The sequence below is a fragment of the Cavia porcellus genome, unplaced genomic scaffold, assembly GCF_034190915.1.
Source record: "Cavia porcellus strain 051 isolate PalLab524CR breed Dunkin Hartley unplaced genomic scaffold, mCavPor4.1 scaffold_15, whole genome shotgun sequence".
NCBI classification, from domain to species: Eukaryota; Metazoa; Chordata; class Mammalia; order Rodentia; family Caviidae; genus Cavia; species Cavia porcellus.
In genome coordinates, this window is record NW_026947498.1 from 54,913,458 (window position 1) to 54,932,329 (window position 18,872).

An 18,872-nucleotide genomic window follows, 5' to 3' on the forward strand; every position below is an offset into this window, starting at 1 on the left:
CTGAGAACAAGGGCACCACAACTTAATGATATAATTAAAGAAACATTTAGATGTACGTAAGTATAACCAAAGTAGGTCTTACAGTCTTTGAAAGACAATTAGACACAAAATGCTAAACAGAATAAGGATCATATGATTTCAAAGTGATTTGCACATTGAAAATGAACCCATGATTGTAAATTTCATGTTTCCTCTTAATTTATGAACTTCAGAGGCATACACTTCCAAGTACACCTTAGTCACTTTCTTGGCACTGAGACAATACTGGATACCACAGCTTAAGGAGAGATTTATTTTGGTTCACATTTCAGTCCACAGTAAGTTGGCTCCAAGGCAGAACTGCATGGCAGAAGAAAAGCTGCTCACCTTAAGGAACCAGGAAGCAGAGCTGAGGAGGAGCCAAGAAGCAAAGTATCTCTTTTTAAGCCACAGCCACAGTGACCCACTTCTTCTGATTGAATCCTACCTAACAGCAGGTCAGTTGTAATGCTTTGATCATGTGTTTCAAACACTTGAGGCTTTAAGGGACATTTTTAGATCTAAACTGTAATGTATTTATCAGACTTCTAAGAAAATCAAATAAAACATCATTTTATTTTTTAAAAATTACCTTGAATATAAACTCCATGAAGGCTGAAACGCATAATTATTTTCTTAATGCAATACTTGTTGGTAATAACACATTTAATATTTAATGGTCATCAAAGAGAGAGCTAAAGCAAGAATGACTGAGAAATTCATGACTTAAATGAGTAATTCTCAAATTAAAAGTTTGGGAAGGAAAATAATGTCCAAAAGACAAGTGTAGTTTAAGAGGGAGATATGCCTATCTGTGTGTGTAAATACACACATACATATATAGATTCAGCATAGTTTAAAAAAAAAGCTACTATTTTACTGTGAAAAGAAAATCTCAAATTCTTGGCGTCTAAGAGTGCACCCCCACCCAAGAAACTGTAAAACTGTAAGTGTACTATATTTTAATTTGCCTAATGGTAGGATAAATTATATAGTTTAAGACTGCTATTTCTGGTACATTATGGTACAAAAATGTTCAATTTTTTTATCATCATAAGTTAAAAGAATCACTTGATAAAACATCAGAGTAACAACTGATTCAGGCAAGAATTATGAACAGATGCTTAACCTCACAAATGAAGGTTGGGAAAGAAACAAGTACTTGCAGTATCTGCCTACAAGTCATTTATTACTTTCAAATATAAAAAGGTTATGCTATAGTAAATACATTATTTTGTATTACTGCATACAAATAGGTAAATACATGATGATTTTGAGAGTCAAACTTTTTATAAGTAACTGTTTAAAGAAAAAAATTATGTTGCTTTGGGGATTAGTTAAGCATACAGATGTAATACATATATCAACTACAGCATTAAGAATGAGAAGATAAATGGTCTGATATGCTTTTATACATCTCACATTAAGTGGTATAGTAAGAGTATAATGGTAATAGTACTTATTTTGTCAAAATAGATTAAAAGGAATACCTAATTAAACAACTACAACTCATATATTTTATATATAAACATAAAAGTTAAATGTAAAGAGTAAAAGAACAGGCCAAGAGAAAACATAAAAGTACCTATGTTATGATCAAATAAAATAATTTTTGAGACAAAGCTTATGAAATAAATAAGTATATTTCTTAGTAAGCAGATTTAATATTCAATAGTAAATCTTTGTTTTTGTTTATAACGCTTTTATTGGAAAACAGCCTTGAATATTTTAAGTATCTTTTGTGGCTGCTTTAGTGCTACAATTGCAGGACTGAATAGTTATGACATGGACCTCAAATGAACTCAAGGCCAGCCTGAACTGCATAGTGATGCCCTATCTCAAAAAGACAGATAGAGACCTTATGTCTCATGAGGCCTAACTAATATAACAGTTCTAACACAAAACACAATCTCTTTATATTTTTAAGGTAATTAATCTTTATGGCATACAGATAGACTCCTCCCAAACACTAATCTGGTAATATCACTATAAAACACAGTATTACATTCTTACTGTTTTTGTTTTGGCATTGAATAAACTTTACTATAAACTTTATTTTTGCAATACTGGAGAATAAACCTGGAGTCTTTTGCATGTCATGCAAGTGCTCTACCACTGAGTCATACCCTCAGACCCTTTAAGTTTTGGTATTTGCTATGCCACTCTAATTTTTGAAACAGGATCTTGCTAAGTTGCCTAAGTAGGCCTTCAACTTGCAGTTTTCCTAGCTCAGTATCTTAATTATAGGTATCACTGTGCCCAGTTACTAAAAACTTTTAAATCAGCCAACTTTAAAAAAAAAAGTCTTCATTTGTTCAAGTTAGAAGTATAAACAGTAAATGGAACTATGAGTTATCATGATTGACCGTAACTGAAATGGTGGGGGAAAAAATCATAGAAAAAGTGAGACTATGAAAATTGTGTTACGTATGTGGCACAAGCCTGTAACTCCCGCACTTGGAGTTAAATTCAAGGCCAGCTTAGCCTACATAGTAAGATCTTTGCTCAGAAAATAAAACAAAAATCACAAGTAAGGCAATAAATTCATAATGAATGAATTCTTACAAAAACAGGTTAGATCTGCATTGTCCACTAAGATGTTAAATTAAAATTAATTAAAATCAAATGCTCAATAGTTACATATGGCTAATGTCTTATGGCAGTGGTGGTGAACCTACGGCATATACGTTCTTTGATTTTAAGATAAAAGATGCTAATGTACGAGTTCTTTTATCTAAACCAAATCCTTAGTATTCAGGTTTAATTGCAGTACTGGCCCTTTGTGATAAGTAAATAGGGCTTGGGCTGCAGTTTGGGTACTTGTCTCCTAAGTGTTTTGCCATCACTGTCCTGTGGTATATAGGTCAGCCTGGCTACAGAACACCGTTATCATCGCAGGGAATTCTACTGGATCACACTAGACCAGATTCAATGTCAAGAGATGCTTAAATTGTTGAAACAGTGCTTTTCTCTGGAGTTTTAAATTCATTCACTCAATTAATGTTTTGTTCTTTTCACTTTACAGGACATTTTGCTCGAATTATAGCTATCCATTTAATGATTTTTTTCATAGTAATTTAAAATGCATGAAATTTGAAGAAACCGAATTTACCTCTAAAGTAGTAATTTAAAATGTTCTACTTTGTAGAAAACTTCTAAAGCATTTCAGAATTGAACAAAAGGTACATAAATATGTAAGATTTAGCTTTGTATTCCTTAATGCAATTAACAAAATACATTTTGCTTTAACTTCTAAACATAAACTCAGATATACTATAGTTTAAAATCAGAATTTAAACTCACCTAAGTCAAACAGATGCAGAACAGCATAGACTGCAATAACATACCAATAAAATCAATCAGAATAATTGACATAAAAATGTTCTGAAGCACATTTAGATCAATTTAAATGTACTTTTGTACTGAATAACTCACTTGTTCAAAAGAAATACATGAATATTTAAACTATGTTTTAAAATCAAATGGCCCAAATGAACACTATAAATTAAATGTATATTGTAGTGCTAACTATAGAGCAAGGGTAGAATCCAAATTATCCTATCTAATAGTCATAACAATAAATTCATAATTGGAAGTGATATGGGTATGACAAATAGCATTTTAAAAACAGAAAATACAAACTGAAGATATCTTACAAGTAATTCTACAAGTATTTTTTTATGAGACATCATCATCTTTGGAAAAGAGCAGCTCTCTCCTAACTTTAGTACATTGTGATAATTATTCACTACATTTTTTTCAAGTTTAGAACTTGTATCTTACTTCATTTTATGTTCACTGATACTTTCTTTTATGCTATTTTACAGATAAAATTCTCTAGTATCATCTCTAATAGTTATGTTTTTAATTTACTGATCTTTAAGATTGCTGTATCAAGACATTGTAATTTTAAAACTAAAACTGTCATGTGTTCTATGCAATGCCATTACAGCTACTAATACAGCCCATTTACCTTGGTGGTTGTACAAGATATTATCCAGTAATGATGTCTAGTCCTCTTAATTTAAGTATATTTACTTAATGATGCATTTATCAAAACATACTGTCATATCAAGAAATGGCTTTCTTGTTTTTCAACCCATAATTATAATTACATATGAGAATAAATTAGATATGCAAAAGAGAATAGAACTTTAAAAAGACAATACAGATTTCTTAGGAAGGATAATCTAATGCAAGACCCAAAGAAATCTTCAAGCAATAAAAGCTAAAATAGAAAGTGAAACTTTGAAAAGAATTTCTATTCAAATGACCAAATAAAACATGCATCAAATTAGGATCTTTACTAAATTAATAATTAAATAATAATTTCCACTTGGTTTGAAGTCACAGATTACTTCCTTTAGCCACCCCCCTCAAACACATAAATACATCAAAAATATCTCTAGATCACAATTTACAAAATGTCATAATGTTTATATACTAAGATTCACAGTTTCTGGACTTATTTTTCCACCACTTAAACTGTGGATCATTGCTATCATGTGAGAGTGTTTATTCAACTCCTCTTGCTGAAGTTTCACCAAAGATTCTTTCTCTTCCAAACGACCTTCTAATTGGGCCTTCTGAACCTCTAAGGACGAAGCCTAGGGAATTAGGAATAGGGGGATAAAAAATTGAGAAGATAGGTAACTTAGTATGCTTTTTCTCACAGCTACTTTAAGATTCTTATATCCTTTATTTTTAAGACAAACATTTTAAGACACTGTAAATATGCATCATATTTAAGTTAATTAAATTATATGGTAAGTTTGAGCTTAGCGGTAGTTAGGTATAGAAATAAAATTGGGAAGATATTTTTAACTTGTACTTTCAATGCTAATAGCTAACATTTTGAAGAAAATACTATACATAATATTGTTGAGGATTACTAAAAAGATAACCACATTGAAGCAGATGCCCCAAAACTGTAACTGTGGTGGCACTAAATTTTATCCTTTTCTTGGTACTCATGGCCTTTAATACCTCAGTCTTCTACACTCAATCTCTTCTCATCTTCCTGGTTACTAAATAGGCCAGAAAGCACAATATATAGCTATTATTCAAATTATGCAATTATAATAATATAAAAACAAAACTGGACTTAGATTCAGAATATTTTTCTATTACTATGCTTTTGTAATCTCAGACTCCATTTCCTCATTTGTAAGTTACTAGTATTCAGGTACTATTATATAACTATATACCTATATATAGATATATAAATGCAATACCAAGTACTGGAAACCCCCTTCTGCAGGTTTTTGCACATTTGAAAGCTCTAAGCACTGGTATGCAGTATACATTTAATAAATGTTTAATGATTTTTATAAATGTAGGGTTTTCACATTGTAAGAGAGCTCTCATAGCAAATGACAGTTGAAACATTTCAAGAACTAATGTGTTTTAAACAAAATACTAAAGCCACAGAACAATACTTTATCCAAACTTACCCTTTTCCCCAAATAATGTTGTTTGGGGGATAGGCTGAAGAGGATGGTAGGGGTAGTGAGGATTGAATATAATAGGGTCTTTGCATTGAGCCACATCCCTGCCTATAAATTTCTAAACTGCCTAGGTTGGGTTTGAACTTGCCATCCTCCTGCCTCAGCCTCCCAGAGTGCTAGGACTCTATTCCTGGCTACTGAATAGTATTTCCATTCTAATGCAAATGAAAACTGAGTAGTCTTACCTTAATGCTCAGTTCCTTCCTCATCTGTTCAGTTCTACTTAATTCCTTTCTAAGGATATCAATGGTTTCTTCCTTGTCTTCCCCTTCCTTTAGTAAGACTTTAATCTTTTCTTCTTGTACTTTTGCTTTTTGATGAAAATCTTTAAACAAACAAACAATCGGTTATGTATTCAGTGGTCTAAACTGACATCCTGAAAAGAGATGAGAAAGACTAAAGAAATACTTGCTAGAAATACAAGTTGTATAGAATTTGCTGAATGAAAACATGAAACTTCCCTTAAAGTAACTTGTTCTGGAGTGTTCTGCAAGACAAACATTTCTAATAAATTTACACTTGAAAACTAGCAATGTCTTGCAATAGGAGTAGCACATGATGCTAAATGTCACATGATCACAAATGAACCAATGGTTCTTCCTCTCTCTGCAGTATTATGGGTGATCTTCTCCCAACAGCAAGACATCTTATCTGCAGAGGAGAAAAAAGGAGGAATCTCTCACTGCAAATGAGATTAGGGAGATTTGTAAAATTGGGAAATAGTATAAAATTTTGTAGAAAAGCATCACACAAATAAGGCAGTTTAATAATATTGAATCTGTTTAATGACAATGCAATGTCACATTTCTGTGAAATTCTCAAAAGGAGGCAAAAGCGAGTATCATGTGATAGGTTCTTTGTTACAGCTGCACATATACACACAAAAAACTCCACTGAGCTAATAAACAACAGCGATTCCATTAATCACAGTGTAAGTCATCCTATACAATAATGCTCCTCTCTTATCTCCCAGCCACAAAGGTTTGTAAAGGTAAGTGCAGGTTCATTTTTCTTTATAGTTTGCATTTTATTATTTTGTATTATATTATTGTAATTCTCTTCATATGAATATATTTGGGTTGTGGAACGAATCATCTGACTTTCCATTATTTTTATGGGGAAATTTGTTTTGATATGAAGTGCTTTTGATTACGAGTATGTATGCAGAAAAAATTATGTTCATAACCCAAGGTTTAACTGGATTCTATAGAAAATGACAATTCTACCCGTCTTTTCCCCCTTCCTGTCTAAATGCAGTAGATATTAAAGGAAAGAGCAACTGGGGTTAGAAGGGAAAAGGAGAGTGAGCACTGAAAGATTATATAGGTAGTTCTCTGTGCTTGAAGGCAAGTGAACTAGAACAAAAATGTTTTTAATGGGTCATGTACAGAGACAGCATTAAGAAACCATTGACTAAAAGTTACCCAGCAGTGCCACCTGCTGTTATGTTCCTCAAAAGCATTTTATTTTTAAAGGGCATTTCTTAAAACCAGATTCCCAAAATTACTTTGCTTTTCCTACTTGATCAACTGAAGAAAACCGCTTTGTAGGCAGCCATTTGGGACCCTCCTGTCTCTCAAGAGCTACTCCTATTCCCCATTCTTTTTCCCAATAAATTTTCCTACTCAACCTCTGATCCTTAGAATTCATTAACTTCAGAGAACACAAACTCAGCATATTTGACATTTACCATTTCCCCTACATCATCTTGAAGGCCCTGCAAGAAGGTAGGAGTTTGCTTGTTTCACGGCACATCTAAAATATTTTAACTTGATTCTGGATCATGACTTGCTTAGGTAATGAAAATTATCATCCTTCAATTTTATGCTTTGCCTTTTTTTTGTTTTTTTTTTGTGGTCTTTTTTTTGTTTTTTTATCGGTACCAGGGATCGAACTCACGACTACCTGCTTGCAAGGCAGGCGCTTATGCCGCTGAGCTAAATCCCCAGCCCCTATGCTTTGCCTTTGCTAATTGCTTATGCCTTGTCTCTTTTATGCAATGACTTCTCTTAAAATGATTATACATTTAAATTGAGAACATGTGAAGAGTATGATACTTCTTTAGTGGGATATTTTATTCCTGTTTTATGTTGCATTTGGATTTAGCTGCTGAAGTTACTAGCAATCCTTGTTTGACTTGACTGGTGTGGTTTGTTATCTCAGACAACAGTACTAAAAAAGTATTGTTAGAGCGCTCCCTAGTGGATTTTGACGTGAAATGCTGTAAAATGGTCTTCTAGTTCATATTTAGAAAATACATATGCCTATTAAGAAAATTGCCTAGTGAAATGTTACAGAAAAAAAGGAAAGTTGTTTAGGGTATGACTTACATGGCAAGTAAAATATAATGAAAAGGTGAAATAAATCATTCAAATTTTGATATTATTCTAACATAAAACATGCAAAAAATAGAGACTGTCTTAAATAAGAAACTACTTACTTGCTAATTTACATTCTCTGTCAACTAATTGGTTCTGGACTTCTTTTCTCTGTTCTTCTTTCTCTATTAATTGGGCAATAGATCTGAAATTATAAAAGAAAAACCAGTGTACCACATTATGTCTTTTTGTCTCTAACAATTAAGGAAAAAATTGTAAACCATAATTACCTGTAAAACTGATCAATATTTTGTATTTAAAGTGATACTCCTAATTTTACTAATATTTTATTTAAAAAAATACTAAATAATTATAGAATCAGAGATTTTACTTTTCATTTTGTTGCTTGAGTGATTCATTCAATTTTTTCACTGTTTCAATTTGTTTATTCAAAGAGTCACATGTGATCTGTAGGTCTTTATTCTTCTTTTCAGTTGCTTCATTTCTGAAAAGACAAGGAAACAAGTTGGTATCTTGATGGTAGAAAACATAGGTTGCAAAAATGGAATAGTGTTCTTTTATTTTTTTTTTTTGAATTTGGAATGTTGCTAAATAGCAGAGGCTGGGCTTAAATTAAAAATTCTCCTGCCTCAGCAACCCAGATACTGAAATTATACGTAAAACAATACTTTTAAGAGGGGAATGTTATAAACAAGCAAGACACAGGCAGAATTCAATCAATTAAAAGTCAGTGAAGATATGTTTTGGCTGATGTGGTTAAAATTAATAATAGAAATACGTCGGTTATTAGTCTCAGTTTTAATGTTTTAGCTTAGAAGATGATATTGCATTATACAAACTGATGTAAATATATACAGCTATCTTTTAAAAAGTTTAGGATTCTAAATTTCTATATCTGTGTGTGTGTGTGTGTGTGTGTGTGTGTGTGTGTGTGTGTTTGAGACAGGGTCTTGCTATGCAGCTCAGGCTGACCTTGAACTTGAAGCAATCCTCACCTCACCTCCCAAGTGCTGGGTTTTTTTTTTTTGTTTGTTTGTTTGTTTTGTATATAGTCTTCCTTGTAATTAGAAATTTTAAAACTAGCCAAAAGGCAAAACCATTTGATAAGGGAGGAAAAAATTATCAAAAAAATTATCAAACTCTGCTAGTAGACATAAGAATTGATCAACTTTTTTGGAGGGAAATCTGAAAATATCAAAATTTCAAATATATTATATACACATTTTAACCTAGTGATTCACTTATAAGAATTTATTCTACAGATGTACTAATTCAAATAAACTACATTTAATGACACTAAAAGAATAAGTTAAGCATGTTTCTCTATTAGACTGAATGAAACTGCCAATATCCATTGTTTGCCCTGCAGAAATGCACAATTGTATTATGTTTAACCTAATGCTACTTATGACAATCAAGTTTATTTGACAATTAAGAGTGCCTAACTATGAATGTATCAAGAACTGTTCTAAGCCACAAAGATTTGTCAATGATCAAAACAGACAAAATCTCAGACTATGGTTAATCAATGAATGAAGAAGTCAATTTGAAAGAAAGAGTCCTGTATGCTATTTGCAACTTTGCTAAGGAGTTTAAGGAAGCAATCAGTATCTTGCTAATTACTTCTTTTATGGTGTTTTCAGAATGTATGACATACTTACAAAAAGGAGTTTAGAGTCACAGAAAGGAAATATAGTGTGTTCAGTCCAGGTTCTACCCTTACACTGAAACTTTTAATTTACCTCTGAAGAAGTTCCATGTAGGATTTTGTCAGTATTTCGTGCTCTGCTGCCACAGACTCTAACTTCCTATTATGTTGAAAGAGATGCTCAATGTCACTCTGAGCTCTTTCTGACTCAAGCTGTTGTGACTTTAGCAACACACCAAGCTCTTCATTTTTTCTTTCAACTTCTCTCAACATACTAGCAAGTGTTCGTGCCTTAAAAGAAAACAGTACTTTTTCATTATCAATTATATATACTTATATATCATATAACATTTAACAGATCACATACATAATGGTGGTTCTGTAAAATGATGCTGTCTTGCTACACCATAGCCATAAGCTTATATATAGTTTGCCCCAGAATGAAATTGCTTAACGACACACTTCTCAGAATATACTTCCAGTTAACTAATGCACAAATGTAATATGAACATATCTAATATTTAATAGGTAAGCAATTGAGTTGGGGAAAATTCTTTTAGTTATATATATTTACCTAACTACTACTCAGAAATCTGATAAGAGACACAATATCTCTTATCTCAAATGAATAGGAGTAGAAGTATTTTTGACTCCAGATTCCTTAGACCTTGGGGATATCTGCATATATATAATAAACTTTTTTGAAGTAAGATCCTAAAGATGAAATTTATTTGTTTTATATATAATTTATATACACATGAATAACTCTAGAAGATATTTTTACTAATTATGTGAGGAAAAGTTTCATGATATGGAATTTTCCCCTTGTGGCATTATGTCTATGCTCAAAAACTTGGATGCTAAGGTATTTTGAATTTCAAGATTTTAGATTAGGTATGTTCAAACAGTATTTTACTAAGTTTTATTTAATATATTGTTCTGACAATATATGACCAGACTAATAAAATGAACATTACTTGTAACAGAAAAATAAACTTGATATATTTTAAAAGGGTACAGTTTTGGGATCTTGACATTAACATTAAACCACTAAATTTGTACATACCAGTTTTTTCATTTCAGATAAGAATCAAAAATAAGATCTTAACTATATCATAGTTACTTAATTTAAAGAGTTAAGTCAGAATAAGCAGGGAATACCATTGTAATTTAGTGACATGCAACATTAGGGAAGCAAAAGGTAATTATAAAAAGAGGGTGGTTCTACCTCATTAGTCTTAAAAATATAACTTAAGTGACAGATAAAAACCTAAGAACTACTTTGTTTTTGATATGGACTATAAAATACTACCAATTATTTAGTGTATTTTACAAGAACTTTTCCAGTAATATGTGTAAAACACTAAAATCTCTAATAAAATCAAGACATATCTAAAATACAAAGAATATAGGAACGTTCTAAGTGCTGAGAATTAATTAACGTCACTTTTTTTCTTGGAATTTATGCTAAGACAAAATTATGCTACGATAAATTTCCTATTTAAAATAAGAAAATAAAAGGTGGTATTTCACTGTATTTTTCAAAATATATATATTTTGAACATTTTAAAAGTATTTTACTTGTCAATGATTTAATGCTTCTTTCATATGTTACATGTTATAATTCATTATAAATGAAATCAAGTTGTAAAGATTTTCCTTTGTACATACTAAAATTTCCTATTGTTGAAGCAAACTCTTACCTATAAGATATACATCATGTATATATATATGTACATAGCACAAAGACAAACTTACCAAGCACCTTCTATATATAAAGGATATTCAAAGTCCTGAGATACAGTCTCTCTCATATCACAAATGAAGTGAGGGGTAACAATGATTTTCACATGGTATATGAAACATTATAAAGTTGTAAGTACAGAGTAGATACATAGAGGAAAAGTGGTCAAATACAAGAGTGGCTTTCAGAAAATGGAGGTATTTAAAATTAAATCTGAAGACTGAAAAAAAGGAAAAAGATAAAAAGATGTCTCAGACATGAAATAGAAAGTATAAAAACAAGGAAACAGTATACCGAGTTCTAAAAAATGTCAAGTAGTCTGATAGAGTTGGTTGCAGTGCATGTGCATAAATGCTAGATGTGGTTTAAGAAGCAATTAAAATCTGTGTGTGTCACATTAAGGAATTTTAATTATATTCTGAAAGCAACGGTGGGTACTATAAAGATGTGTAGCACAAGAGGGAAGGGAATCAGCTTATCACTCGAGCAATCCGTAAGGTTAAAGGGTGAGAGATACTAGAAGCAAAAACATAAAACAGTCTTGGCAGAAGTGCCAAGGATACCTGAGCACATAGTACTAGACTAAACATAGCAAGACTAATTAGAGGCTCTGCTGGGAGTCATATGGAAAAAGAAAACTTGACCTATAGCGAATAGTGGTAGGAACAAGACAAGACAGGAAATAATAATAGGTAGAGGCAGAATCAAGTGGACTTGGTGAATACTGCTTGAGAAGAGCTGTGTAATTTTCATGTTTCTTATTTATAAAACTGAACTATAGTACAGCAAATACTTAGTAAGTTTTTAAAAGCTAACAGTGATTCCTCACTATACAGGTTACACTGAATTTGAAGTACTTATATACAAAAACATACCGATACAGGAGAAATTCAGTGCTTAGGAAATAGATCTGTGCTTGACAGAAAATTGGAAACATTAAAATTTTAGCAATGGTCAAAACCATAAAACAAATATATAAAGGAACAAACAAGTAAGTAAAGGAAAAGAGTTTAAGAGCATAATCCTAATGACCTCCAACACTGAAGCGCAGACCACTAATGATACAGAAAAAGAGTATCAATTGGAAAAAAAAAGTCAGAAGACAACGAATGATGTATGAAAATTAAAGGAAACAGAATTTCAAAAGATGGAGATGTGTCATATGTTCAGGACAATTTAGTTCAATTAGAACAATAAATATATAACTAATATTTTCCTTTGTTTTATTCCATCAATTACATTCTCCGTTCATTAGATGTCAGCTGTACCCACCTCTGTCTCAGCTTGAGTTCTCTGACAGCGATATTGAGCAATCAGTCGATCAGCCTGTGCGAGAGCTAGAGCTTTTGCCTCCAAGAGATCTTGTAACCTGCTTTCTTTGGACTATAAGAAAATATACAATTAATTTTCGTAGTTTTAGGAAAACATTTGAAAGCTTATTACATGTACTTAAACATGTACTCACGGCTAATGTGGATAGTTTCATCTCGTACACATCCATTATGTCAGATAATCTCCCATCGTTAATCTGATCCTTTACCTAGGATTTATTGGAGATGAAAAAAATATCAATGAATGGTAGCACTTGAAAAAATGATAAAATGTAACAAAATCATTAAAAAATAATGATGAACAACAAAGGAAAAAAACCTGCTACATCACATGACTCACAATTTCTGTAATCTGGCCAATGCAGAAAAAATCTGAGTAAGATTCCATATACTTAAGATGGCAACTTAAAAAAGTTCCTTTTAAGCTAGGTGGCCAGAAAGGGGATAAGTAAAGGAATTATAGCTGTGTTAAAATATTTGAATCTTATGACTGTATTTTCTCCCTTTCTTTCTAAATTTTTCAGAATACTTTTTCTATCAAAAGATAAAATCTCTGTGATATTTTAATTTATTTACATAAATGATACAATCAGAACCAACATCTGTTAGTAGATACCATTCTAATTCTATTTCTAATTGCTATTTATTACTTACCATCATCCCAGACTGAAGCTTTTCTATTAATTCCTCAATGTTCAATCCAGGGACATTATCTTTCAACAGGGGAGGAGTTAAACACTTCAGTGTTGTTGGGAAGCTGTGATTTAATGATTGCAAAGGCAGTCTCCTGGGCATATGTTCTGTTTCCTGTTGTCTATATGCATTGTTGGCTGCTATACTTTCTCCAAGTCTGAATGAAAATCAGAAACAAAGAAAAAATACCTCGTTAGTGGAGCAAAAGTCAGTTAGCAACTCTCAGAATGGTCTTGTTTTTTTTTTGGAATAGAAATTTTCAAAAATGGTCTTGAACTAGGTTATCTTGAACTTCTCAGAGGATTCCCTTTCCTACTTATAAGTCTTTGTAATGGCAATCCTATTTTTGGTTTGGAGGCACCACCGAACTAGTCTGTGAAAATGGCTTATGTGTGGCAAGTACAAAGTTTCTGGAACTGTTCAGAGCAAGCCTCCTGCCACGGGTGAAACCATTGGGTCTTCATGTCCTTTCTCAAATTCACCTTCTCAACTATATTCTCATCTCCCTGACTTCCACTCTGCCCTTTCGAAAGTTCAATTTATTCTTGTGTTGGGACCTTTACGCTGTTCCTTTACCATCACAGATTATTTTATTCTTATCATTGGTTCTTAGATCAAATTCATCTCCTCGGAGAGGCCTTCACTAATGCCATATGTAGTACTAACATTAATCCCTTTTGCTCTTCACAGTGATAAGCAAAATATGAATCTTACTTTAGAATTTATGTCCTGACTAGCATGCAAATCCAACTGACAGCATGCAATTGGTCTAATTTACTGCCATAGACAAAATGCCTACATATAGTCATAATTGGTTCTCAAAAAATGTTTGTTAAATAAATAAAACTGGCCAAAAATGTACCTATGCATTTATCCAATAAATTCAACTTATTAAATTGCCTAAGATAATGTCAAATAAGGATAGTATAATAAACATGTACCCTTATGAAAATTATCTACAAGACATAGTGATGGCGGCATGGTCTCTTACACAGGCAGAGGATGAAATTTCAAGCACAGTGTACTTGAAGCTTTGCTGCTGAATGTCCCAAGTTCAGATGAACACAACTGAGGTATACAAGCCACCAAAAAAGGTACACCTTCATTCATACACTATTTCTAATTTGTCACAGAAGATAGTTCCTATTTGTCTAATTTTTTTTTGTCGTTGTTGCTAAAAAAATATTCATTATAAAATGAATGTTTGTCCTTGTCCCACTTTTGGACCTTTGGCATATAGGGAATGTTTTACATTTTACCAATTGTTTCAAATTATCCAGACGATTTTTAGAAACCTATCTATATAATAAGCCATTTAAAGTTTTAAAAATGTACTAAAGTAGAACTGTAGTAGACATTTTGGTAACTGTTTATAGAGGGCTTCCTTCCAAATTTGAAAGTTTTTCAAAAATTTTTCAAGCACTATTGAATTTAATTGGGCACTACCTCCTGTATTCCATTTTCTGAGGCAAAGGCGTTTACTTTAAGAACTTATCTTAGTTACTTTTTTGTCACTGGGACAAAATACCCAACACCCACAAATTAAAGGAAAGGTGTGGTTAAGATTTTAGAAGTTGCAGTCCATCTTCAGCTGGTTCCGAGGCGGAAGGGCATGGTGGAATGATCTGGGCAGAGGACAGTGGCGCACTGCATGGTAGTCAAGAAGCACAGAGAGGAAGAGCAAAGGAGGATGTGAGCCCTGTCAAACCACACCCTCAGTGATCCACCTCTTTTCAACAGGCCCACTTCCTAGGAGCACAGGTAGGATTTGGCAGTGAATACACCATTGATGAGCATACTCCCCACCGTGATCTACACACACAAGAATTTGGAGCGACATTTTATAATAAATCGTAATAGGAGCCTTTCACTCCCCTAGGCTAACTAACTTTCAGTCATGCAGTTTTCATAGCTGTTTCTTGGGCAAATGATCCAGACCACAAAGTGATGCTTGTTCTTTCTATAAAGGAAATAAACTGGTAGGATGTAATCTTAAGAGTACCCAGAACCTACTACATCAAAAAAGAAATGGTAAGAAACAAGGTTAGTACTTGAATAAGACATTTCATCACCAGGACTTAACTTTTCCTTCAGTATACTTCTGTTTTTACCTGAAGAAATAAAATTTTAATCATTTGAAAGGTCATTGATACAATGAAATTTCCAATTGACTAATTTACTGATCTATCTATATTCAAGAAATATAGTGGAGTAGTCAAACACAGATACATTACAACAGACTACTACTCACACTAAAGCAGGAAAATCTGGCAGGGGAGCGGCTTCCAATAATATTCCCAATCCAGACTGTACTTGTTCTCTGTTATCTGATGTTAAAGCAAAAGCCAAAGGAGTAATTAAACGTGGATCCTAAACAAATCAAGAAACAGAAAATGAAGAGACAGAAAGAATAAACAATGTCAGATCTTTAGAATAAGGACAGCAATTCTAAGACGTTTCTATCATTTAATGTCTATGTATCATCTAATGTCTAACTATGTATTAAGACTTTTTACCTGGTTAGAGCTATTTACACTGTCATGCAATTAATATTAACTTAAAAATTTGGCAAAAGTTTTAAATATTGTAATTGTCCCTAGGAAAATTATACTTTAAATATTTTGATGAATTAAAAATACTCACAATTGACTAATGTTCAGAAGGGTTTTAATTACCATTATAAAATAAAAATGGCTAAGTTTTAAACTAAAAGTTGCAAAATATAAATGACTAAAGACATGTACTCAAAGGCCTTCATATCAGTAAATATTTTACATTAGTACCATAAACCCTGAATCATGCATTATGAAAAATGTCTAAAAACTGACAAAATATTTTGATTTGTCTCTAAAAGAGTATTAATAAAGATTAGTATCAATCATTTATAAATAAAATGTTAAATGCCTTGTAGATGCTCATGAATAATTCAATGCCACAGAACTATGCTAAGAGCAGGCTTTCATTCTGTATCTCTATGAAACCCATTCTAATTCCTCGAGTTATTCTAATTTTCCATGCAGTAAAATGAAGTATAGACAGACATAATAACTGCTCAAGCTTGCACTAATAGTAGTACAAACATTAAACTGTGTTAATTTTTGTTTTCTGCTACAGATACTAAAATATACTTTACTAAATCCTGCACTAAGCCTCAGAAGACCAGATCAAACCCGCATGGAGTCATTTGGCTGAGTGTCATGCAATCACTCTGAACTTTAAATTGGTATAGTTTTCTACAAACCACCAAATAAAAACAGTAGCAGCATAAAAAGAAAGTCCAGTCTGCTTTAACTGAAACAACTATTCTCCTTTGTTCCCTATTTCTGGTTTCTTCAGTTCTTCTTTCTATAAAGTCAACCTCCCTCTGCTCAAAGAATGTTCATTCTGTTTGAATAAACTCAGATATTGTCAAATATAAATAAAAATCTATTAGATCTTCAAACTAAAACTGTGGTAATTTTGACTTTTGATAACATGTAAAGCTCTTACCTAGTATTACCACTGAAATCTGTAAGTTATCTACTTTTTGAATATAGTACCTCCTCTAATTTATCATTCACAATCAAGTCCTTTTCTTCCAAGTATTTCCTATTCCTTTGACACTACCTCACTAATAACACAAATTAAAACAAATATCATCTTTCTTCATAGACCAACAACAAAAAGAGAAACCTGTAAGTATGACAGAGAAAGGAAAGGCTGAGAACACATTATTATAAACGCTTAGCACATGAGAATGAAGAGGACTTAGTTTTCAACTTCTGTGAAACTTGAAATAATGGTACTATGAAACGATTGTAATTATTAAAGAGAATTAACTTCACACTGTCTTCTAATGGCCAAATCTTAAATAAATATAATCTAAAGATTTAGAATACTAAAACAAATATTCTTTAGAAATCACTTATACATCAATATATCCAATATTTGAAAAACTTAAGACTCACCTGAAGGATTTTGTAGAAACTTACTTCCATACCAGGAACCAACTGTTTAAGTTTGTTCATTAAATCAAGAGTTTTCAAAATTACGTCAGCAGCAAGTTTGCTTTAAAAGTAAGTCATATTTAAATTAGATTTCTCAAAAACTTCTTAGAGCTTATTTCTGTCCATAATTCTAAAGAAAATAAAAAAAACTTTGCTTTTAAAACTTACACATATAACATACTATTTCTGCTGAAAAGTAAAATAGCAGTGGTCAACACCACTGAGAAAAAGGTGGCATTAACAGTATAGGTTTAATCAGTGATTCTTTTTCTACTCTTACTATCCACATGCTTCAACTTTCTGCTTCAAGTAAGTAATAATGGAATATGATCCATTTAATTCACAGCTATAACACTGAAATTTTCAACAAAGGGCAGCCTTAGGTAATAAACAGCACTTAATATGTAGTTCAATACATTACACTAGGCCACATTTTCAGTTTTTATCTGAAAGGAACATAAAAAGTAAAGAATACTTGTTCTTGAAGATAAATTAGTGAAAATGATGTCACGTATGGAAATGAACAAATTATAGTGTCTAGCACTTAGCAGGTCCCCAATATTTATTAGATGGACTGAGTTTATGAGGGGGAAGGAAAATTAAAAACAACTCATTACTATCTATTTTTAAACTGTAATGCCTCACATAAGAGTTTTCTGTCATTAAGAAATCTCAGCAGTGTCTGATTTTCTTGTGATAAAGCCATTCCTGTTTCTTCATGCTTTTCATTAAAAATTTAAAGTGAAGAAAAAGATTTTTTAAAAATTAAATGTCAAAAATAAAGTCCAGAAAACAATGATCAGGACCCTGGAATAAACTTCATACATACACAGAGATCATCAAACATGGAACACACACACACACACACACACACACACACACACACACACCCATAATCAATGAACACAAACCACAGATGCCAGTGCCTTTTCTAGAAGCATGCAATAAATAATTTGAAGGGACTTTTCAATTTTTAACAAAAAATTTCATTATGGTAATAGTTTAATTCTCTGCCACAGTCTGAGTTAAAAGCAAACATCAAAGGATGATTCTTAAAGAATCATCTTGTGATATTCTTCTGCTATCAACTATTTTGCACTTTGGACTTCATATACTCACCATAATTCAGAATCTGCTACCTTTGTTCCAAATCCCAGATCAATCTTGCCATGTGTAAACTGTTGCTCTATCAGAGTGGTACACTTAATAGTAGTCAGAATTTTCGCAATGTGCATTTTCAGAGTATCATCTCCACAAAGAGATACTTTTTGTTAAGAAACAAAGTACTCTCAAAACATTTTGTATTTCTGTATTTTTTAACATTCAGTATATTTTCACAGAAATTATCACTATAATCTGGTATAACTGCTGTTATCCTTGCTCAATGATGGGCTAGAAAGCTGGAACTCAGAGTACTAAAGTGACTCAGATGAACATACAGATGTTTCTGACTCAAGGGTAAAACTCAAAGAGAAAAGATTCTTTTCCATATGATGCTCATTTTTTTGTTGGCAGCAACAACAATATTTCAGTAATATTTGTGTAACTAAGGGAAGTTATTTTCTCATTTTGTGTACATTGTGAATTATAGTGAATTACTGAGATC

The 18,872-nt window shown here is 32.1% G+C and overlaps 1 protein-coding gene across 2 annotated transcripts in view; it reads right to left on the minus strand.

Annotated features, from left to right (window-relative positions):
* Positions 1–666: 666 nt before the first annotated feature.
* Positions 667–18,872, minus strand: part of Cip2a (cellular inhibitor of PP2A) — a 34,968-nt gene continuing 16,762 nt past the window's right edge. Inside the window, exons 11-21 of one of the 2 annotated variants that reach the window (XM_063224917.1) lie at positions 18,386–18,527; positions 17,228–17,327; positions 15,532–15,650; positions 13,242–13,437; positions 12,722–12,796; positions 12,529–12,639; positions 9,607–9,803; positions 8,235–8,348; positions 7,966–8,048; positions 5,711–5,850; positions 667–4,625 (exon numbers count right to left, since the gene is read on the minus strand). In XM_063224917.1, the coding sequence (XP_063080987.1) occupies positions 4,455–4,625; positions 5,711–5,850; positions 7,966–8,048; positions 8,235–8,348; positions 9,607–9,803; positions 12,529–12,639; positions 12,722–12,796; positions 13,242–13,437; positions 15,532–15,650; positions 17,228–17,327; positions 18,386–18,527 (1,448 nt within the window). In that variant the 3' untranslated portion in view covers positions 667–4,454. Of the gene's footprint in view, positions 4,626–5,710; positions 6,177–7,965; positions 8,049–8,234; positions 8,349–9,606; positions 9,804–12,528; positions 12,640–12,721; positions 12,797–13,241; positions 13,438–15,531; positions 15,651–17,227; positions 17,328–18,385; positions 18,528–18,872 lie in introns of those variants that run through there. The other variant, XM_063224918.1, reaches the window with a different exon arrangement.